Source organism: Papio anubis, chromosome 19, assembly GCF_008728515.1.
Source record: "Papio anubis isolate 15944 chromosome 19, Panubis1.0, whole genome shotgun sequence".
NCBI classification, from domain to species: Eukaryota; Metazoa; Chordata; class Mammalia; order Primates; family Cercopithecidae; genus Papio; species Papio anubis.
Window position 1 is genome coordinate 51238939 of NC_044994.1, and position 23808 is coordinate 51262746.

Here is a 23808-nt window from a genome sequence, read left to right on the forward strand (position 1 = left end):
AAATCCTGATTTAAGGACGTGATCCTAGGGGTTCTAATGCCACATCTTCCATTTCTATCTGTTCTTTCCCTGCCTGCTGGTATAATGTTATGCATATGTCAGATGCTGAATAAGTACCTATTATTTTGGTAGATTGCACTGTGGTTTTTGAAAAAACATTTTATAAGCCATAGCAAAAAGAAGGTAACTTGGTCAGGCATGGTGGCTCAAACCTGTAATCCCAGCACTTAGGAAGCTGAGGCAGGAGGATCACTTAAGGCCAGGAGTTCAAGACCAGCCTGAGCAACATAGCGAGACCCTGTCTTCAAAATAAAAAATACAAATAAAAAGGAAGAAAGTAATTCTTTTACAAACTAGCACCACTAGAAAATGGAGTTTCATGGGTGTTCCAGTGATGGCAGTTTGGGTATAAGGTGTTTGGCCAACTGTCAGCCATATTTATTTTCATGTTTTTATCTGTGTAGCCATGTTAGTTAGATCACTTGACTTAGCCACTTTTCCATTTAACATAACCAGCCAGGGCTTTGGACTTCCTGCCACCCTCCCGCTTCAACCAGAGAAATTCCACTTTTATTTGTTTTCTACATTAGGCTTCTTCTGAAGCTCACATTTGAAGGAAAGTCTCTGCTTTTTTAAAAAAAAAAAAAAGAAAACCTTTGGATTACATCAGTTATATTCCAACTGAGATCCAGTAAGGTGCTCCAGAAACTCTACAGCGTTTTATTTCAATTTCGTTTTTATGTACATTTTAACTGTTTTAAAACTTAATAAAAACACCATGCTCACCCACATATGATATGTACCAAATTGTCATAGCAATGAATAGCATCCCAGTATGTGCTGTGAGGATATTTGAACTTTATAAACGTCTTAGAAAGTTTTGCTTTTCACTGGTCTTTTTCAGTCCTACCATGTCTGCTTACCTAGAAGTGCCCAGGCAGGAAGACCCTGCAGTGTACGTGGAGCACACTCAGCTCAGTGCCATGTACATTGTGCCCTTCATGGGTAACAGCCCACTCATTGTACAAAATAAGTAAAGGTCTAATAGTATCATGATAAATAATACAGTTAAATCTAGCCCTTATTTTGAGTTTTGGGTGCTTTGTGTCTGACCCCTGTCTTAGTAGTGAAAAGCAAAAGCAGTTGTATGAAATTTTTCACAAATCATCCAATTTTGAAACAGAACTTTGCTGTTTCTTCCTTTGGATCTTCCGGATTACTTAATTAAAAATTATTCCATGGCTGGGCATGGTGGCTCACACCTGTAATCCTAGCACTTTGGGAGGCTGAGGTAGGAGGATTGCTTGAGCCCAGGAATTCAAGACCAGCCTGAGCAACACAGCAAGATTCCATCTCAATTAAAAAAAAAAAAAAATATTCGGGGCCAGGTACAGTGGCTCATGCCTGTAATCCCAGCATTTGGGGAGGCTGAGGCAGGAGAATCACTTGAACACAGAAGTTTGAGACCAACCTAGGCAACATTGTCAGACCCCCATCTCTATAAAAATTTTAAAAATTAGCCAGGCATTATGGTGTGCACCTCTATTGCCAGCTACTCGCGAGGCTTAGGTGGGAGGACGGCTTGAGCCTGGGAGTTTGAGACTGTAGTAAGTGTGATCACACCACCGCTCTCCAGCGTATGTGACAGAGCGAGCCGTCTCAAAAAAAAAAAATTCCAGAGGGGGAAAAGTATTCAGAGATTATAAGCCAAGCAGTTGAAGGGGAAAATAAACATGCTACCAATTTCTTTTTTCAGTTTTTGGTTTCTTTGTGTGAGACAGTCTCTGTTGCGCAGGCCAGAGTGCGGTGGCATGATCGTGGCTTACTGCAACCTCCACCTTCCACGTTCAAGTGATTCCCTTGCTGCAGCCTCCCGAGTAGCTAAGACTACAGGCACGCACCACCATGTCCGGCTAATTTTTGTATTTTTGGTAGAGATAGGGTTTCACCGTGTTGGCCAGGCCCGTCTTGAACTCCTGGCCTCAAGTGAGCCACCGGCCTCTGCCTCCCAAAGTGCTGGGATTAAGGTGTGAGCCACCGTGCCCAGCCCACCTTACGAATTTCAACTGTGTGCAAGGAAAACATAATATGAGGTAAATTGGTTGTTATAAAGCTACAGCCATCAGTCTGTAACCCGACTTTTATTTTTGTACTATTCAGGACAGCATTATTATCAGAAGTATTGAACACACTACTGAGGGTTTTTATTATGAGTAGATGTTCGATATGAATATAGGACCTTGACAGTAACCTACATCTAATTATAGGACCTCTCTTTTCCCTTCCCCTGCTCCATGATAACTACCATTCTAAACTTATTCCTTTTTCTTTTTACATAGTTTTATTGAGTTTATATATACCCAAAAAAGTATGCATAGTTTTGTTTTTAACTTAATAAAAAGATATGCTCTGTGTAGTCTTTTGGGACTAGAATTTTTTTATTTAATATTATATTGCGAAGATTGAGCCATATTGTTGCACGACTGTAGTTTTTCATTTTAACTGCTATGTAATATTCTATTATGCAAACATGCTACAGTTTTTTTCAACTACTCTCCTGTGTTGGTGAGCATTCGAGTTAGTTGTGGTTAACAGTCTTGTATATGTCTCCTGGAATATATATGCATGAATTTCTTTGCAGTGTGATTCTAGGGCTTGGAATTGCTGTGTCGTAGGGTGTGACAGTATTCCATTTTACGAGAGAATGCCAGACAGTTTGTAAAGTGGTTGCCAAGTCTACACTTACCCTGCTCCCCGCAGCCAGCAAGGGATAATGTGAATCTGTACTCTCTCCATCACTTGATAGTCAGACTTTTTTATTTTTGCCAATCAGATGTTAAATAGTATCTCATGTGGTCTTGATTTGATTTTCCCTAACCATTCGTGATATTGAACATTGTTCATATTTTTAATAGCTATATGTGTATCTTGTGTGAAACATCTGTTCATGTCATTTGTCCATTTTTCTACTGTGTTTGTGGGTTTTTTTTTTTTCGGTTTGATTTAGAGAAATGTTGTATGTGTTCTTGATATAATACTAGCAAGGACCGCTAAGACACTATTGAATAGAATAGGTAGTTGTGGGCATCCTTGTCTCGTTTCTGACTTTAAAGGGAATATTGCTAATGTTTTCACATTTAGAATAATATTGTAAGTTTTTCATTAACACTCCTTATCAGGTTAAGGAAGTTCTCTTTACATTGGTTTTTTGAAAATTTTTATTATGAATAAATGTTGAACAAGATTAAATGGTTTTTCTGCAGCTATGAAGAAGATAATAGGATGTTTCTTTTCTTTCAATTTCTTAATATGGTGAGTTAAATTTATAGTCTAACATTAAACCAACTTGAGATAAATCATTTTCATTGGGATGTATTATATTTTTAATATACTACTAGATTTAATTTGCTATCATTTTGTTTAGAATTTTCATATCTGGCCGGGCGCGGTGGCTCAAGCCTGTAATCCCAGCACTTTGGGAGGCCGAGACGGGCGGATCACAAGGTCAGGAGATCGAGACAATCCTGGCTAACACGGTGAAACCCCGTCTCTACTAAAAACACAAAAAATTAGCCGGGCGAGGTGGCGGCGCCTGTGGTCCCAGCTACTCGGGAGGCTGAGGCAGGAGAATAGCGGGAACCCGGGAGGCGGAGCTTGCAGTGAGCTGAGATCTGGCCACTGCACTCCAGCCTGGGCGACAGAGCGAGACTCCGTCTCAAAAAAAAAAAAAAAGAATTTTCATATCTATATTCATATGGGAAATGGGCCTGTAATTTTACTTTCTTATAGTATTTGGTTTAATTTTATGAGAAAATAAAATTAGTATTTAGTGGTATCAGTGTTATGCTGATAGAATGTAGCGTAGGCCTTGTAGAATGAGATGGAGGTTGTGACGGCTGATTTTACGTCAACTTTCGCCAGGCCTCAGTGCCAAGATATTTAGTCAAACATTATTCAAGATGTCTCTAGGTGATGGATCGAGCGTTATTCTGGATGAGATTAAAGTTTAAATTGGTGGACTTTCAGTAAAGCAGATTGCTCTCCATGGTGTGAATGGGCCTCATCCAGTTAGCCGAAGGCCTTAATGGAGCAAAGACTGACCTCCCACAAGCAGTGAGTTTGCCAGCAGCCTGCCTTTGGGGCTCAAACTACAGCTCTCCTCTGCATCCCCAGCCTGCCTGCCTGCCTGCAGATTTCAGACTTGCACTGCCACAATTCATAAACCAATACCTTAAGTCAATCCCTTCTTCTCACTCTATCTCTGGGTACACACACACATACACACGTGTACGCGTACGCATGTGCACATCTTGTTTGTACTGCTTCTCTGGAGAACTCTGATACAGAAGAAGTACACCCTGTTGTTTACTGGGGAATTCGGTATAAATTATGATCTATTTATGGTAGAACTTGCCTATAAACCAACCTGGGATTGGTGTTTTTTTGGTAGAAATACTACTGCTTCAATATCTTGAATATGTATTGTACCATGTAGGCTTTTCATTTCTTGAGTCCATTTTGATAAGTAATATTGTAATATTTTTGTAGGAATTTAGGCAGTTTTCAAATTTGTTGGCATTTAGTTGCTCATGTTCATATTTTTTTTTTTTTTTTGAGGCAGAGTCTTGCTCTGTCTCCCAGGCTGGAGTGCAGTGGTGCGATCTCGGCTCACTGCAACCTCCGCCTCCTGGGTTCACGCCATTCTCCTGCCTCGGCCTCCACAGTAGCTGGGACTTCAGGTGCCTGCCACCATGCCCGGCTTTTTGTATTTTTAGTAGAGACGGGGTTTTACCATGTTAGCCAGGGTGGTCTTGATCTCCCAACCTTGTGATCTGCCCACCTCGGCCTCCAAAGTGCTGGGATTACAGGCATGAGCCACGGTGCCCGGCCTAGTTGCTCATATTTCTAATAGTATTCTTTAATCTCTGCTTTATCTGTAATTATGTATCCATTTTCATCAGTATTACTTACTTGTACCTACTTTCCTCTTTTCTTTATTGCCAGCTTTTGCCAGTTGTGCTATTTCATTTTGAAGAACCAATCTTTGGCTCCATTGATTTCTTCTACTTGTTCATTGTTTTCTACATCACTAACTTCTGCTGTTTGTTTATGTCTTGCCTTGCATTTGATTTATTCTTTCTTTTTCTAACATCATCATAGTTCATTCACTTTTAGCCTATTTTTTTCCAATTTAAGTTTCTAAGGCTTTACATTTGTCTTAAAACATCACTTTCGTCACATCCTACAAGTTTAGGGACTTTTTTAGTTTTTTTTTTCTTTGACCTTTAAGTTATATAATATTATCTTTAATTTTCAAATATGGCAGGAATTTTCACTTTTTATTTCTACCTTAATTGCTTTGTGATCGAATATAGTCTGTCTAGTTGCTATGCTTTGAAATTTGTGGAGGTTTTCATTATGGCCAAGTAAAAGATGAAATTTTGTAAATTTTGCATGTGTACTTGAGAAAAAATGGATATTTTTATAGTAACTGGTTGCAGAACTCTATGTGTGCCCATTAGGTTTGGCCTATTAATTTTTATTGTTTTTTTTCAGTTCTGTATTTCTGCTGATAGTCTCTTTGATCAATAACTGAGATGTTGAAATCTCTCAGGTTACCAATTTTCTTGTAATTCTAGCACTTTTTACTTCATAGTGACTATTTTTGTTTTAAATGTTTATATTTTCTTATTGAATTGAACCTTTATCATTATGTAGTGATGCCTCCATTTCAAATGCTTTTTTGTCTTTCTGTATCATATTAATAGAGCCACACTAGCTTCCTTTTTGTTGACATAATATGCTATTTTTTACACTTTTACTTTCCTACTTTTAACCCCTAGGCTAGCCTGCTTCTCTACACTTTTACTTTCAAACATTTCATGTCATTCTGCTTTGCTGTAGCTTTTGGAGGCACCGTATAACAGATTGTTTAAAATCCAATCTAGGCCGGGCGCGGTGGTTCAAGCCTGTAATCCCAGCACTTTGGGAGGCCGAGACGGGCGGATCACGAGGTCAGGAGATCGAGACCATCCTGGCTAATACGGTGAAACCCCGTCTCTACTAAAAAAAAAAAAATACAAAAAACTAGCCGGGCGAGGTGGTGGGCGCCTGTAGTCCCAGCTACTCGGGAGGCTGAGGCAGGAGAATGGCGGAAACCCGGGAGGCGGAGCTTGCAGTGAGCCGAGATCCCGCCACTGCACTCCAGCCTGGGTGACAGAGCGAGACTCCGTCTCAAAAAAAAAAAAAAAAAAAAATTAAATCCAATCTAATAATCTTGGTCTTTTAATGAGAAATTTTAGTTAATTTACATTTGTTATTTTTTGTACTTGTTTTAACCATCTAATTTTTTGATTTGGCTCATTTTCTCCTTTTTTAAAAAAATTGTGTATCTTTTCTTCTCTAACAAATAATAATTTTAATGTACTCCTACAATACTAGGTGTCTCCTTTTAACCCCCAACATGTTGATTTAACTTAGACTTAGTTCTGGATCACATATATTTTTGTCTCTTTTTTTTAAAAAAAGAACCTTTACTATTGTTAATTTATAATGTAGCAGACAGAAGTATGATAAACTATAACTTAAAGAATATACTTCTAAATTTAAATTGATGTGTATCCATATACATTAGTCTGTATCTAAAACATGTTGAATGAAAATGGCACATTACAAAGACATACATATAACATTTTTGTTGAATTCGAAAACCTAAAACATTGGCATATACCATTTATGAATACCTACACATGAGTAAAAATTAAAACATGCTTGCTGTGTCTGGCACATAATAGGTGCTCTGGAAATACTTGTTGAGTGAATAAATGATGCTGAGAATATAACCTGATAATGTAGGATAGTTCTTATCCTAAATATTTAAAACGTAAGAATTGGTGGTCTGAAAAATAATATTTATTTTCATATCTTTTAGATATGGGTAAGTGTCACCTTACCAAAGGCAAACAGGCTCTAGAGATTCGAAGTAGTTTATCTGAGAAGAGAGCACTTACTGATCCAATACAGGGAACAGAGTATTCTGCAGAATCTCTTGTGCGGAATCTACAGTGGGCCAAGGCTCATGGTATGGTAAAGCCCTTTTTTTAGATCTATAATATACTTACGTTAAATCATAAAGTTTCTTCTGAATAAATAACTTTCCTGCCAGTTTTACAGTGAAAATATTTTGGCCTTCTAGGCAAATCTCAAACCAAACCAATATTTCAATTATGGATATTACACTGGTGTATTTGATGTTAGAGATATCAAATTATTTAGCCCATTATTGTCACTATTGGTAAAATTAAAATGACCATTTAAGAATTTTTCTATTTTTACGATAGGTTAATTTTCCATTCATCTAATACACAATCCTTAGATTCTCCTATATTGTGACCTGTTAAAGTGTGCAGCTGTCGTAAATCATGGATTGGGTTCTGATCCAGTCTCTACCACTGTATGAACATGTTATCTATAACATGTAAATAAGAAATAGTACCTGCTTCAGGCCAGTTGTGGTGGCTCACACCTGTAATCCTAGCACTTTGGGAGGCCGAGGCAGGTGGATCACCTGAGATCAGGAGTTAGAGACCAGCCTGGGCAACATGGGAAAACCTCATCTCTACTGAAAATACAGAAAGTTAGCAGAGTGTGGTGGTGCATGCCTATAATCCCAACTACTAGGGTGGCTGAGGCGAGAGAATCTCTTGAACCTGAGAGTTGGAGGTCACAGTGCAGTGAGCAGAGATTGTCCCACTGCACTCCAGTCTGGGCGACAGAGCGAGACTCTGTCTCGAAAAGAAAAAGAAAACAGTACCTGCCTCATAGGTTATTGGGATTGAATGAGTGCGCAGGTAGAAATGAGCAGGTACAGAGCACTCAGCAAGTCCTCTGTACTTGTGATTATTCATATATAACTGAGCATCCTCTCTTGGACACTTGATCAGTAAGCTGAGTGATCAGCAGAGAAGACGAGGTGAAAATCAATCTGTACCTTAATTACCTTTTGCTAATTATGTATGGTTTAATGAAAAAAGTTTACCGATTGAAATAATTTTGGATTTTCTGAGTCCAAGTATCTATTCTGTGAGTCTCTTACAGATAATTGAAAAATAATTGTATTTATTGAACTTCTGTAAAATATCTTTATTTTCATACATAAGTTTTGTTCTTGGCCAGGTACGGTGGCTCACATCTGTAATCCCAGCACTTTGGGAGGCCGAGATGGGTGAATCACCTGGGGTCAGGAGTTCAAGACCAGCCTGGCCAACATGGTGAAACTCCATCTCTACTAAAAATACAAAAAATTAGCTACTCATGGTGGCAGGCGCCTGTAATGCCAGCTACTTTGGAGGCTGAGCCAGGAGAATCACTTGAACCCGGGAGTCGGAGGTTGCAGTGAGCCGAGGTGACGCCATTGTACTCCAGCCTGGGCAACAAGAGCAAAACTCAGTCTCAAAAAAAATTTGTTCTCTAATGTGTAGTTTTAGTAAATTAACATACTAAAGCCCATTAAAATGTAAAATGCTATAAATATCTCACCATTCCAGATAACTGGATAAGTAATTGAAATTGAATGTCTTTTCTCTAAAAAAGATCTAAACAAACAACAAAATTACAGTGGTAAAGGTCAACAATAAATGAAACAAAACAAAACTAAAAGGTCGTATAGAAAGTATTTGTAACAAATTTAATAAGTAGGTAGTTTTTAAATAATAAAGAGCTCATACAAAAAGGTAAGCGAAAAAAACATTTAGATCCTCAGTAAACAAGCAAATGATGCAAATTCAATAATCCACACTGCTGGAAGTATAGAGAAAAATTTTTTAAATGGCTAATTTAAGTAATTAAAGAATAGTTAAAACTATGATGGTATCTTTCTACTTTTTAATACCATCAAGTAGACGAATGTTTTAAAAATACTCTGTTTTGGATATGTTATGCTGAAACTTTATATTCCATGTAAACTGAAAATAATTTGTCCCATATGTAAAGGAACAATCACATAGCTATATCTGACAATCTTAAAGCATTATGAACTATGATAGAAAAGCAATAAAACCCAGAAGTATTATATTCAAGAGTTAACAGAATGGTTAAAGGTAACAAACTATAGTGTGGCCATTCAGTGACACTGTGCTTTATTCTGGTCATATAAATTGAGGCAACAGTGAGAATTTATCTACAGTTGTATGCATATTTTTTATTGCCACAATAAAAATTATATATACAGTTGGATAAGAACTATAAGCAAATGGTAAATGAAAGATTTTGTTTGGCCAGCAGAATATTGAGCTTTATTTTTTAAATTGTATGTGTTTAAACAATGTAAATCATGTTTTTAAGCAAAAGAAATACTATATTCTCCTCCATAAATATTTGCCTTTTATCAGGAAACCTACCAAAGTTATTCTTACTGTTCTTTTTCAGAACTTCCGGAAAGTATGTGTCTTAAGTTTGACTGTGGTGTTCAGATTCAATTAGGATTTGCAGCTGAGTTTTCCAATGTCATGATAATCTATACAAGTATAGTTTACAAACCACCTGAGATAATAATGTGTGATGCCTACGTTACCGATTTTCCACTTGTGAGTTTCTCTTTTATTTAAAATAGTGATATATTCTGACTTATTAAAGACTAAATTTTTTAACTTAAAGTTGATGGTAAATATAAAGGAAATATATATATTTATATATGTGTATATATTTCTAGTTTAGTAACACTGGTCATAATATTTACTAATTGCCAAAATACCTTAAGTTTATGAGATTTAGAAATGTCTAAAGTTCACTCAGGAAGGATGCCTTTGATTTCTTGTATCCTAAACAGGAGAGCCAATGTGAAGGAATAAAATGTGCTATAAATATGTCAAGAATAATTTCCTTTTAAACAGTTATAACTTATATTGGAAACAGTAGTTTTTAAGTCTTGTTAAGGTATGGTCATATCCTGGAATAGTAGAAATCTAATTCTGCTCTTTTCAAACATTTAGGTATGATAGTTATTTTGTGTTGGTCTGAAGAAGCCAGTAAATAGTACCCCTCTTTCCTGCATGAGTGTGACAAACTGAGAAGCAAGCAAGGAGTAAGACAAGCAGAAACCCAAAATACCACTTTTATTACTGATAGAGGCTTTGTGGAGGATATTGCTTCATGTCAGAGTAAACGGTCTAGCACCAAACCCCAGAATTCAGTGGCCACTCCACACCTCCAGTTTCAGCACTATGGAGCCCAGATAGGCTTCCTGGGGTGCTAAGCAAGCTAGGGGCCTGTGGGCTTCTCACTGGAGGAGCAGAACCCTCTTACTCTTGGCCATTGGGTTGGCTCTAAAAGAAGAAAAAGGAAAGGGCTGTTTATTTATCCTTCTTAAATATTCTAATCATATAAATTTCCCTGTACCTTCCCAAAAGTGATGATTAAGAGAAGAGAATCCAGGAGTCAAACACTAATGGGGCTCTCTCTGCTTAAGAGGAAACTTGAGTAGCTCAAGAAGCATTTCTAGGAATCATTTGAAAGGAAACTCTTTCAGAACTCACTTTACTTTTTAAATGGCTTAATACAGAATTGAGAATTCCTATTATAACCATAGATTGTTGTTTTCATTGTTCAGCCCTGGATAATTTTGGGATTATCAAAATTTGCAAAAGGCTAAAATTCACGAGAGAACAGTATCAGTTAAGACCTCTTATGTACTAGATTATATTGTGGCTTTCATTGATTTCATTATTAACAGTCACTAATTTTTTTTTTTTTTTTTTTTACAGGACCTAGATATTGATCCAAAAGATGCAAATAAAGGCACACCTGAAGAAACTGGCAGCTACTTGGTATCAAAGGATCTTCCCAAGCATTGCCTGTATACCAGACTCAGTTCACTGCAAAAATTAAAGGTTACTACCTTTTCTGTTTATAGCTACTAACGGAAAACTTTATGAAACTAGAAATTTAGTTTGGCATAGACCATAGATATGCTGCCTTATTATTAAACTAGAGATAACCAGTCTACAGAAGGTCCTATCAGTGACCCTTCTTATATTCTGTTTCCGCTGGTGGCCACAGGACTTTGTGTGCTTACCTTCCATAATGCTGAAAAATTAGTAACATAGAGCATATTCTTTTTTCTTTTTGTAGAGACAGAGTCTTAACTCTGTCACCCAGGCTGCAGTGCAGTGGTATGAACATAGCTTACTATAACCTCAAACTCCTGAGTGCAAATGATCCTGCCACCTCAGCTTCCCAAGTAGCTGAGTCTGCAGGCACATGCCACCACACCCAGCTAATTTTTTAAAACATTTTGTAGAGAAGGGAGCTCACTATATTGCCCAGGCCAATCTCGAACTCCTGGCCTCAAGAATCCTCCCTTCTTGGCCTCCCAAAGCACTCAGATTACAGGTGTGAGCTACCACTCCCAGCTCCATATTCTACTTTTAAATATGTTCAGATTTTCAAGTGATCATTTCCTAGTTCTGTAACTAAACATATAGCAAATTAGAATTGGAATTTCTTTTCCATTTTTTATTTCTAGTTGACTTACAAATGAGAAGCTAGTTCTGCATGTTGAGTGTTCTAATGAAAGCTTTCTTTGCAAAAATTGAGATTTTAATTTGTTCACAAGTACATGCCCATAGAATGTATCAGCTAAAACTCAGGGAATGGAATGGGCCCAATTGAGAATTACACACGCAAACCTCTTGTCATCCTGTTCGGAGCTCATCTACTTAAAGTCCTTTCTTCTCTTAAAAAGTTAGCCCATTATCTGATTCAGTTATATTTTCCATCTACGATTATGGATTACTATATTTTAAAAACAACTTTAGCTTTTTTTTATAAAACTGGTATAAAACCGGTTTTGGTTTTTGTTTTTTTTGAGATGGTGTCTGTCACCTAGGCTGGAGTGCAATGGCACAATCTCAGCTAACTGCAACCTCCACGTCCTGGACTCAAGTGATTCTTGTGCCTCAGCCTCCTGAGTAGCCGGGACTACAGGCACACGCCACCATGCCCAGTTAATTTTTTGTGTGTTTAGTAGAGACGGGTTTCACCACGTTGGCCAGGCTGGTCTTGAACTCCTAACTTCAAGTAATCCATCTGCCTCATCCTCCCAAAGTGCTGGGATAGGCATGAGCCACCATGCCCGGCCCAGATCATTCCCCCTCTCTAGTAATAAGGAAGGATAAGTTTCCTAAGCTGCACTGCTTGGAAAATATGTTTTCCCTGTTCATCTAGAATATAAGATCTCTGACTTTGACTACTAACAGTACTAAGAACTAGAAATTCTAAATGTGTTGTAAGTATCGCATGAAGGAAAAGGAAGATGATGATAGCTGGCATTTCTCAGTTTTGGGGAGATATAAAGGATGCCTTGAGGATTTGGAACCTGGAAAAGGAGAGTTAGTGGATTTTTGGTGGCGAGGGGGCGGGGTGTGTATGTGTGAATAATATTTTCAGATTGCTATATATTCACTGTTGATGCCAATAATAAACCAGATTTTTTTCCTTTCCAGGAACATCTAGTCTTCACAGTATGTTTATCATATCAGTACTCAGGATTGGAAGATACTGTAGAGGACAAGCAGGAAGTGAATGTTGGGAAACCTCTCATTGCTAAATTAGACATGCATCGAGGTTTGGGAAGGAAGACTTGCTTTCAAACTTGTCTTATGTCTAATGGTCCTTACCAGAGTTCTGCAGCCACCTCAGGAGGAGCAGGGCATTATCACTCATTGCAAGACCCATTCCATGGTGTTTACCATTCACATCCTGGTAATCCAAGTAATGTTACACCAGCAGATAGCTGTCATTGCAGCCGGACTCCAGATGCATTTATTTCAAGTTTCGCTCACCATTCTTCATGTCATTTTAGTCGAAGTAATGTGCCAGTAGAGACAACTGATGAAATACCGTTTAGTTTCTCTGACAGGCTCAGAATTTCTGAAAAATGACCGCCTTGTTTTTGAAAGTTAGCATAATTATAGATGCCTCATGTGAGATAGTACTACACTTACATAACATGAAAAGGCAAATTTGTATATGTAGAGAAAGAATAGTAGTAACTGTTTCATAGCAAATTTCAGGACTTTGAGATGTTGGAATTACATTATTTAATCACAGACTTCCTCTTTCTAAGATTTTGTGAATTGGTTGATTAGTTCTGTACAAATGAAGTATGGAGGTGTGTATGTTTATATGTATATAACAAAATATTTTCATCGTGACCGTCTGAAGTAAGAGCAATGGGAATGGCATTATTGCAGAATAAGTCATTGTATTTTTAACACCAGAAAGAACCTTGCTGATCACCAGGCATAACCTCATTTTATCAATGGAAGAAACACATAAAGGCATCTAAGTTAGAGCTGGCACCAGAACTGAGACCTCCAGAAATCTATTCCAGTATTTTTTCCACTACACACTGCCTTCCTGACAGGGTCTGAGCTAAGTGTTATTTTTGTAGATAGAGTGAAATATATTTATATGTATAAATATATAGAGATACATAGCTGTGTATTGTCTAAAGGAATGTACAGACTTTGATAAGGACTTTGCTGCAAGTTTTAGTTAAGAGGTTTGTATATAAATCTGATATAGAACAGGCTGAAATTTCTTGTTCATAAGATTATAAAACCGCATGAGAAGTGATCAAATGTTTGTTAAGGCTAGATAGAGGTTAAGAATCAAGATATAATGGATAATTTTCATAGCTGCCTATCTGAATTTTCCAAATATTTAGCATCTTCCTTGATAATATGTATTTTTTTTTTTTTTTTTTTTTTTTTTTGTACGGGGGTTTCGCTTTGCTCCCAGGCTGGAGTGCAGTGGCGTGATCTCGGCTCACTGCAAGCTCCGCCTCCCGGGTTCCCGCCATTCTCCCGCCTCAGCCTCCCAAGTAGCTGAGACTACAGGCGCCCGCCACCACGCCCGGCTAGTTTTTTGTATTTTTAGTAGAGACGGGGTTTCACCATGTTAGCCAGGATAGTCTCGATCTCCTGACCTCGTGATCCACCCGCCTCGGCCTCCCAAAGTGCTGGGATTACAGGCTTGAGCCACCGCGCCCGGCCGATAATATGTATTTTCTTCTTGAATTTCACTGGCCTAATGAGATAATATTCTTATCTTTGGTTCTACCTAAAAGTTGGTTAAAAATGCAATTGGCACTAACAAGGAAAAATACTGAATTAATAATTTTAAAAGTCTCACAAAGAAACTCCCAGGCCTAGATGGCTTCACTGCTGAATTCTACCAAACATTAAAATTAGCACTAATTTTTTGCAAACTGTTTCTAAAAGTAGGAGAGAATAGAATACTTCCCAATGTATTCTAGGAGGTATTACCCTGATACTAGACTAGATATCACAAGAAAACTATAAGCCAATATTCCTTATTAATACACAAAAATCATTAACAAAAATATTAGCAAACTGAATCCAGCAACGTATAAAAAGGATTCTACATCATGACCAAGTGGAATTTATCCCAAGAATTCAAGGTTGGTTCAACATCTAAAAATCAAATAAACTAATGTACAGTCAGTTCTCATTATTGACAGTAATTATATTCTACAAAATATTCTCCCACAAACACTGAATTAAATATGGAACAACTGCTTTTAGGAGAATGTGTTTGTGTATATGTGTGTATACATATGTTTATCTCATGCACATTATGAGCTTGAATTCTTAATTCATCCTAGCAAATTCTACTTTATTTTACAGAAGTGAAAGTGAGGTATCAAGTGTTAAGTGACATGCCCACTAACAGGTGTCAGAGCTGAAATTCAAACCCCATCCACCTGGCCCTGGAGCCAGAGCTTCTTGTACTACACTGAATTTCCCCTGCCATTTCCACCCTCCAGTCATTTCTCTATGAGGCTGAAACAGGAAGGCAGAGGCTGAAACAGGAAGGCAGAGCATCATCATGTTCAGCCTCAGCTGGGACCGTGTGTATTGGGTGACTCAAATTTTTCATCCATTTACACATATCCACAAATGACTGCACAAGTGCCACAGATACCAATTTGAGGGTTATAAATTTTAGCAAGTTGGTAAATTCACAAATACATAATTGTGAATAATGAGGATCAACTGTACCATATTTAATAAAGCACAAAACCCACATAGATTGTCTTAATAGAGACAGAAATAGCATTTGATAAAATCCAAAACTTTTCATGATAAAAACACTCAACAAACTTAGGAATAAAAGGAATCTTCCTACACATAACATAACATCTATGAAAAGCCCACATATGACATTATACTTCATGGTGATAGACTGAAGGCTTTAAGATTGGGAAGGACAAGGATGTTCACTCACACTACTTCTATTCAGCATTGTACTTGAAGTTCTAGCCAGAGCAGTTAGGTTAGGAATTCAAGGTTTGTTCAACATCTAAAAAATCAAATAAGCTAATAAAAGCCATTTATACTGCAAAAAAAGTGAAACTCTATGTATTCACAGTTGATATATACTTGTATATAGAAAATGCTAAGGAATCCCTAAAAAGTAATGAGTTCGACAGGTTGCAGGATACAAGATCAAATATTATACAAAAATCAGTTTTAATTCTATACTAACAACAAACATTCTGAAAATGAGAATAAATCTTACATACAGTAGCATCAAGAATAAAACTACAACATATTGTTTAAAGAAATTAAGATCCAGATAAATGGAAAGACATCCATGTTCATGGATTAGAAGACTTAATATTGGTAAGATGGCAATGTTGCCCAAATTAGTCTACATATTCAACACAATTCCTATCAAAAACCTAGCTGTATTTTTTGCAGAAATTGACAAACTGATGATAAAATTGATATAGAAATGCAGGGGACCCAGAATAGCCAAAAAATCTTGGAAAAGAACAAAGTTGGAAGACACTTTTACCAATTTCAAAATGTGCTATGAAGCTACAATAAGATAGTGTAGGCATATAGACAGACATATTGATCAGAGGAATGGAACTGAACATCTAGAAATAAACCCATACATTTCTGATCAACTTATTTTCAACAAGGATGCTAATACCATTCAATAGAGAAGGTGTGGTCTTTTCAACAAATGGTGCTGGGACAACTGATAGCTACATGCCCAGCAAAAGGATCCCTACTTCCTACCACATTACAAATTCTAACTCAAAATGGATCATAGACCTAAATATAAGAGTTTAAACTCTTAGAAGAAAACAGAAGTAAATCTTTGTGGTGTTGGGCTTACGAATGGTTTCTTAGATACAACACCAAAAGCACAGGCAACAGAGGAAAACAATACATAAATGGGACTTCATCAAAATTAACTTGTCTTAAAGGACACCATTAAGAAAGTGAAAACCCTCAGAATGGGAGAAAAAAAATTTGAAAAATCATGTATGTAATAATTTAAAAAAAAAATACATGCAGGTGCCCAGCTGTGGTTACCACAGAGCAGCACTGTCCCAGTGAACTTGCTGTGATGATATGATGCTTGGTGTCCGCCCTCCCAGTGTGATAGCTTTTAGCCTCATGGGGTTGTTGAGCAATGGAAATAATAGCTAGTGTGAGGAACTGAATTTAAAATTTTAGTTTTAGGCCAGGTGTGGTGGCTCACACCTATAATCTCAGTACGTTGGGAGGCCAAGGTAGGTGGATCTCTTGAGCCCAGGAGTTTGAGACCAGCTTGGCCAAGATGGCAAAACCCTGTCTCTACTAAAAATACAAAAAAAAAAATTAGCTGGGCATGGTGGCACACACCTGTAATCCCAGCTACTAGGGAGGCTGAGGCAGGAGAATCGTGCTTCCCCTTTATAGTGTGTGTGTGTGTGTGTGTGTGTGTTTTTTTTTTTTTTTTTTTTTTTAAAAGAGTCCTGCTCTGTTGCCCATGCTGGAGTGCAGTGTGACATAGTCTCGGCTCACTGTAGCCTCCACGGAGGCTGAGACAGGAGAATCGCATGAATTTTTTTAAAAATTCTAAACATGTATTTGTAATTTTAAAACTGGCTAAAAAAAGAATGACACAGTTTTGGTCTTTTTTTTATCAACCATGTTTTTATTTTACTTGAATCTCTTGTGGCAATTGCTTTGTAATATTGACGTAGGATTTACACAAGTGGAATTTAGAAAAGATTATCTATCAAATCTATCAATACCAATTAGAATGTAATAAAGAAATTAGGATAGTGGAGGTTTGAGCAATTCAAGGCTCACCCAAATTCAAAGCCAGTACTTGATGCTGACGGGATATTTTCTGGAAGGTAATTTTTAAAAATTAAAGTCACAATTATAAATTATATATTTTCTAATAAAAGAAATCTCAACTCATGGGATAATTTGAATATAAAACACTGGATTGTTCCTCATTCAGAGATGAACAAGTCAACACATTTCAGAAAAGAAAGTCTTTAAAGAAGAATCCTGGCACAGAAAAGGTCCATTTAGACATTTCCTTCTTCCTGCGTCTCTAATACCTCTTTCTTTTCAAATCTCTGACTTGCACATGAAGTAACAGTGAGATGGCCTGTTCAGTAATCGCAATTTTTTGACTTGTCAAATTCAAGAAATTCGATTATGTAGCCAAAGCTTAGATCATTGACATGTATATTGGCATAAGCTTTTTTAGTTTGCTTTTAATTTTATTAGAAGTGGGGTCTCAATTTTGTTGCCCATTCTGGTCTCAAACACCCGTCCTTCAAGTGATCCTCCTGCCTCAGCAGCATCAGTTTAATATCTGGATAAAATCTGATGTATGTAATTTTACTTTTAAGGGTTTTTTTTCCTAAGAGACATCCTAACAAAGTTGTTTCCTATTCCTTGAACATTCACCTGATACTTATATACTGTCATTACTTTAACTGTCAACTGATGTCAGCTACTCAGTTTACACGCTACTTTTGTGCATTCCATCCTGTTTCTCAGTTTGACATTCACATTCAAATTCAGAGTTTGACACTGAAACCCTGGGCATGGTGGCTCACACCTGTAATCCCAGCACTTTGGGAGGCTTCAGTAAGCAGATGATTTGAACCCAGGAGTTCGAGACTAGCCTGGGCAACATGGTGAAACCCCATCTCTACCAAAAAAAAGAAAAAACAAAAATTAACTGGTCATAGTTGCACACACCTGTTAGTCCCAGTGACTCAGGAGGCTGAAGTGGGAAGATCACCCGAGCCCAGAAAGCGGAGGTTACGGTGAGTGGAGATTGTGCCACTGCACTCCAGCCCCGACAACAGAGCAAGACACTATCTCAAAAATAAAATATTAATAAAGAAGAGTACACTCAGTGTGAAAATATGTAAGTGTCCATGTTCTCTTTTTTCTAATTTGGTAGCATTAAAAATATTGAGCATCAAAGTTTGGTTTTATGACGGAGGAGTCATCTGAGACACCTCAGGTTTCAGCCCTTACTAATAGCGTGGCTCAAAGTGTGTTACTTGCCTGTGCTTCTGTTTCCTTATCTGTAAAATGGGGATGGTGCTGTATCATCAAAGGGCTTATAATACTTTACAGAGCTGGCAGTACTAAATAAGACCGTTCCTCTAAAGTGCTGGCGTTTTTGGAAAGCATCAACCCATCAACCTTGTGCTTTAAATGTGGCATTCTTAAAGCTATACCTGTAGGCAGTATAGAGTGTATTCATTGTTCAGGTACTTCCTACAAAGTACTTTCATATATTGGCAGTGTATATCTCTTTTTTTTTTTGAGTCTCTGTCTCCCAGGCTGTAGTGCAGTGGCATGTCTTGGTTTGCTGCAACCTCCACCTCCTGGGTTCAAGCGATTCTCGTGCCTCAGCCCCCTAAGTAGCTGGCATTACAGGCGCACACCACCACGCCTAGCTAATTTTTGTATTTTTAGTAGATATGGGGTTTCACCATGTTGGCCAGGCTGGTCTCGAACTCATGAACTCAAGTGATCCACCCACCTTGGCCTCCCAAAGTGCTGGGATTACAGGCAGGAGCCACCGCACCCGGCTGGCAGTGCTTCTCTTCTAAAGTTGCAATTGAGTTTTATTCACTCCAGAATCGCTTTTCAAAAATCATGCAGATTTAATGCCACCAGTTGTTTGTGTTATGTATCTACCCTGCAAAACAGCTCTAAAGGTGATTTACCAAAAGATTAAAAAGATTTATCTCTGGTGGGATAATTTTTCTTTGCTTGCTTACCTGTATCTTGCAGATTTTACACAGTGAACGATTGTATAATTTTAAAATACAGATATGCACAATTGTATAATGTAAATATGCTCAACTTCAATAAATTTGTTTTAAGAACACATTTTTAACTTTTCATAAGGAGTCTTCAGTTTAAAAGTACAATGTCATATTACAGAGTGTTACTCTGTTACAAAATTAGTGAAGCTCATTCTACCTCAAAATCTGAAGTAATTCCAACTTTTTTTCCATCATGCTTGAGTTTAGTTGATAAATAGCATTTTAAGTACTAAAAATGATTGGATGAGTGTTTCTACATTAATAAGTTGCTGAGCACCAGGGTAGCAGATAGAAGCCCTTTCCGTGTGCTAGGTTTAAACATTTTACATGAGGTCTTATTTAACCCTCAACAGCCTTGCAGCTCATAGATGAAGTGATTGTTAGGCTAACCAGAGATATTAATATACCCTCCAGGATAACCCAGCTAGTAAGGGCAGAGCCAGGATGATTCAGACCCAGACGAGAGCTGGGTATTTTGTCCACAGTACTGCTGCTGCTTATACCGTAACAGGAGAAGTACACAACAGTGTCTTAATGTTTCATTCTTACATGAAAAACACTTTTAAAATATTGAAACATTATAGAAGCAAAAGTGCATCTCTAAATGTGATGCACTTTTAGGTCACATTATGTCCAAAGGATTTGACCTAAAATTAATGTTGCTGTATTATGCTCCACACAGTAGGCTGTTCTGCTAGGGAAATTTTTAATATTTTTAAAAATATTTTCAGGCCGGGCGCTGGGTGGGCTCGGGTGCTCAATCCCAGCACTTTAGAGGCCGAGACGGGTGGATCACGAGGTCAGGGAGATCGAGACCATCCCATAATACAGTGAAACCCGGCCTCTACTAAAAATAAAACTGGCCGGGCGCTGCGGCTCAAGCCTGTAATCCCAGCACTTTGGGAGGCCGTAGGCGGCGGATCACGCAGGTCAGGAGATCGGCATCCATCCTGGCTAACATGGTGAAACCCCTCGCCTCTACTAAAAAATACAAAAAAAACTAGCCGGGCGGCGGCGGGCTCTGTAGTCCCAGCTACTGGAGGTGGCTGAGGTATGAGAATGGCTCCGAACCTGGGAGTATGGAGCTGTAGCAGCCGAGATCGCCCCACTGCACTCCAGCCTCAAGGGACAGCCAGCCAGACCTCAAAACTAGCCACAGGTATGGGCCAGTCCCAGCTACCGGGAGGCTGAGGCAGGAGAATTATGAAGGGAGGCTGAGCTTGCAGTGAGCTGAGATCCCGCCACTGCACTCCAGCCTGGGTGACAGAGCCAGACTCACCAAAAAAAAAACAAAAAAAACAAAAACAAAAATATTTTCATAAGCTTTGGTTTTACCACTTCCAAGTCTGTACAGACTGGTTATTTCTACATTACAAAGACAGTATCTTCCTCAAAGGCTGACAGTTTTTTTATAGTCTGTGTTTGTAACATATACATCTATTCTTGCCAGATATGGGTCACATTGCCATCTGACCTCAGCATCCTTTATGTTATGCTCCAACGTGGGTAAGCGGCTTTGTTTCCTTCCCAATCTCCTGGTCAGACAGTTGACCTCACGTCTATGTCTAGTGGTTTTCAAACATCAGAGTAGCCCCTTGTTGGAGGGGCAGGGTTGGGGTTCCCCACTGTTTTTCACATTGCCTTTCCAGGTAAGCTTTGGTCTGCGCTAAACCCTGCTTTTGCTTTGAGATTCTCCCCCAGCACAGCCATACCCCACACCAGCTTGGCGCCTCTGGGAGACCACAGCCCTTAGAGAAAAGGGGAAGAAAAGCTTCCTGACTACACAGTGAGGGCTGGAGGCGTCTAGCCTGGAGGGAGTCCTGTCAGCCAGTGTGAGCTGCTGGTGACAGGGAAAGACCACGTGAAAAGGTCCTGACCTGCGGTTCAGGCCCTCGAGCAAATGACACCAAATTTGTCCCCCAAATCAGCTTTGTTATTCAAGATGTGGCTTGCTAGCAGGTACTACTAACAAGGCGCAGCACCGTCTGGTATCTTCCCATTGGAATCAGTTGTTACTGCTAACTAGGTATTAAGTGTCTGAAAACCTGATTTTACACTTAGACGCCCAGTTATATAGCTTTGGGAGGGATACAGTTTCGAGGTGTGCAGTGACACTCTCACCTGCGAGGCAGAAGTGTGCTTGTTGGGGGAAGGCCAGATAGGGGGTGCACAGGGGTTGGCATGCTGGGACACGCTTTTCCTGGAAGTGTACGTGCAGAAAGCCACATCATAGCCCAAGGCTTTATGAGCACGAAAGGAACATGGTGCGGGGCTGGGTGGGGGTCAGCTAGATGAACCTGACAGTTAATGACAGCAGGCTGAGATGAGCCAAATGTCCCTCTCATTGGCCAACCTTGCCAGTGAGGCTGAATGCTTCCAAGCTAAGAGTCTCCCCGTCCTGGACAGCACCTACAGGACCCTGCCAGTGTCTGCCGCCCGGGGTGCTTTCTGACCAGTTTGCTTGAGCTACAGTAATTCATTGGTTCAGCTTACCTTGGAGCCCTTCTAGCCATGTAAGCTGACTTCACATCTCAGACCTGACCCATGGTATGACTCGCAAATTACCTTTTCCGACATTTTCGTGTCCTGGCCCCTTGTTGGCAGCATGTGACCAACACTGGCCACCAAGGCCCAAGCTAGACTGGCCAACAGAGTGGGGAGGGTGGAGGGCTGAGGGCTGTGGAAACCACAACCGTTATTAGGTAGGATTCATTCTGCCAGTAGACTGAAAAGAATGTCACCAAATAGTGTCGAGAAGAAGGATAAGGAAGACCATTCCGTGATGCCCTGCTCAGCTGAGCAGACCTGGAGGCAGGCCCCTGCTGAGGAGAGGCAGGAGAAGGGATGTCTTCAGGTGGGCCAATGGGAGCAGCTGGCTTTCAAAATGCCACTTAAAAGGGAGGCTGGCTATTGGCCTACACTGCACAGGAGCTTCCTGGCCAGATGCCACAGGGCCTGGGGTCACCAGCAAGCCTAGAGCTGAGGCTCCCTGAGCCCATCTCCAAATACATAATCCGAGTGGGGCTGTGAGAGGCCAGAGGGGCAGTGCGGGACCTACTCCTAGAGGACTCACCCGCTCCCCAAAGGGCATGTGATCCATGCCCCAGGCCAGTGCTGCTGGCTGAGCGTGAGGAAGCTTGGACTCCATTCCTCAGGAGCCCAGGCACTTCAGCAGGAAGGCTGGGGACCTCTGGGGCCAACACTGGGGGCAGAGCAATAGACGAGACTAGAGGGCACGTGGGAGCTAAGCCTGGGGAGATAGGCGGGGGAGCTGCCACACAGCTGGGTCCAACCCAAAGGCTTCAGGGGCAAATCTGTCACCCCAGCCAGCATTGGGTTTCTCCAAGTCCCTCTCCTTTTGGGGTTGTGTTATTTACCAATTCCTAAAGGGGACCTCAGAGACCAGCTCAAAGGCCATCTCTCTTACTGCATCCTCCCTGGTCCCCTCAACAGGAAGCCATGCAGAGACAGAGAGTAGTGCTTTCTGTATGCATTTCCCCCAAAAACGCACACAGAACGGAAACTAAACCATCTCTTGGCATGAATGACTCCTGACAATGACCCCGGATTGCACCAGCCAGGCTGGGCTCATCACCTTCCACGGATGGGAAGGCCCACCTGTGACCTGGCTATTCTAGGACATCACAGGACATCACAGGCCAATCTGGTTCCCGCCCACCCCATTCCACTGGAAGATCAGGTCCATTAATTCACGAGAACAACTGAGAACTCAGAGAAGCTGTAACACTCATGGTCATGGTTTATCACAGTGAAAGGGTATAGATTCCAATCAATCAGCAAGGGAAGAGCCACGTGGACAGAGGCCAGGAGAGACCAGGCCCCCTCCATCATCCTCCTCTGGTGGAGTTGCACGGTCAGTGCTTACTCCTCCCAGCAACGATGTGCCGAAACACACAAAGCGCTGCCAGCTAGGGCCGCTCACCTGAGCCTTGGTGTCCAAGATTTCTACTGGGGGCTGGTCACCCAGACATGGCTGATCCTGTTGGCTGATGCTGGTTTCCAGCCCCTGCAGAGGTTGAGCTGACACCACTTGGCCCAAGGGACCCCCATAGGTCACACTGTTAGCAGAGACTATCTCTTGCGGCTCAAGGCCCCCAGGTAAATAAATGCACTCTTATCAGGGAGGCAATTCCAAGGGCTTAGAGGTGGCCTCCTGGGTGCCGGGGATAAGGGCCAAACCTTTCCTTGGTCAAGGTTAATCATGACCGCACCCCAGGACACTTGAGGCTGTCTCACTCTGGAATATTGTGCCTGCCGCTGACAGCCTGGAATGCCTTCCTAACTTTGTCAGAGGAATTTGAATGAGTGACTCGATCTTGAATAGGGGCTGCATTCAGGAGGTTAGGCATTCTCAGTCACAGGATGAGATGGGAGGTTGGCAGGACTGATATCACAAGATACAGGTCCCAAAGACCGTGCCGATAAAACAGGATGCAGTAAAGAAGCCAGCCAAAACCCACCAAGACCAAGATGGTGATGAAAGTGACCTCTGATCATCCTCATTGCTACTTATTTGCTAATTGACCATTTACAAATGCCATGCAATGTCCAGAAGTTACCCTAGGTAGTCTAAAAAGGGGAGGGACCCTCAGTTCCAGGAAATCACTTTC

At 40.1% G+C, this 23808-nt stretch overlaps 1 protein-coding gene across 2 annotated transcripts in view; it reads left to right on the plus strand.

The window, feature by feature from the left end:
- The window catches only part of MALT1 (MALT1 paracaspase), a 78576-nt gene extending 64838 nt beyond the window's left edge, over positions 1-13738 (plus strand). For both annotated transcript variants that reach the window (XM_003914419.5, XM_003914420.5), the window contains 4 exons: positions 6932-7081; positions 9427-9584; positions 10761-10886; positions 12501-13738. In XM_003914419.5, coding sequence (XP_003914468.1) covers positions 6932-7081; positions 9427-9584; positions 10761-10886; positions 12501-12938 — 872 coding nt within the window. In that variant the 3' untranslated portion in view covers positions 12939-13738. The remainder of the gene's footprint in view (positions 1-6931; positions 7082-9426; positions 9585-10760; positions 10887-12500) is intronic.
- Positions 13739-23808: the final 10070 nt, after the last annotated feature.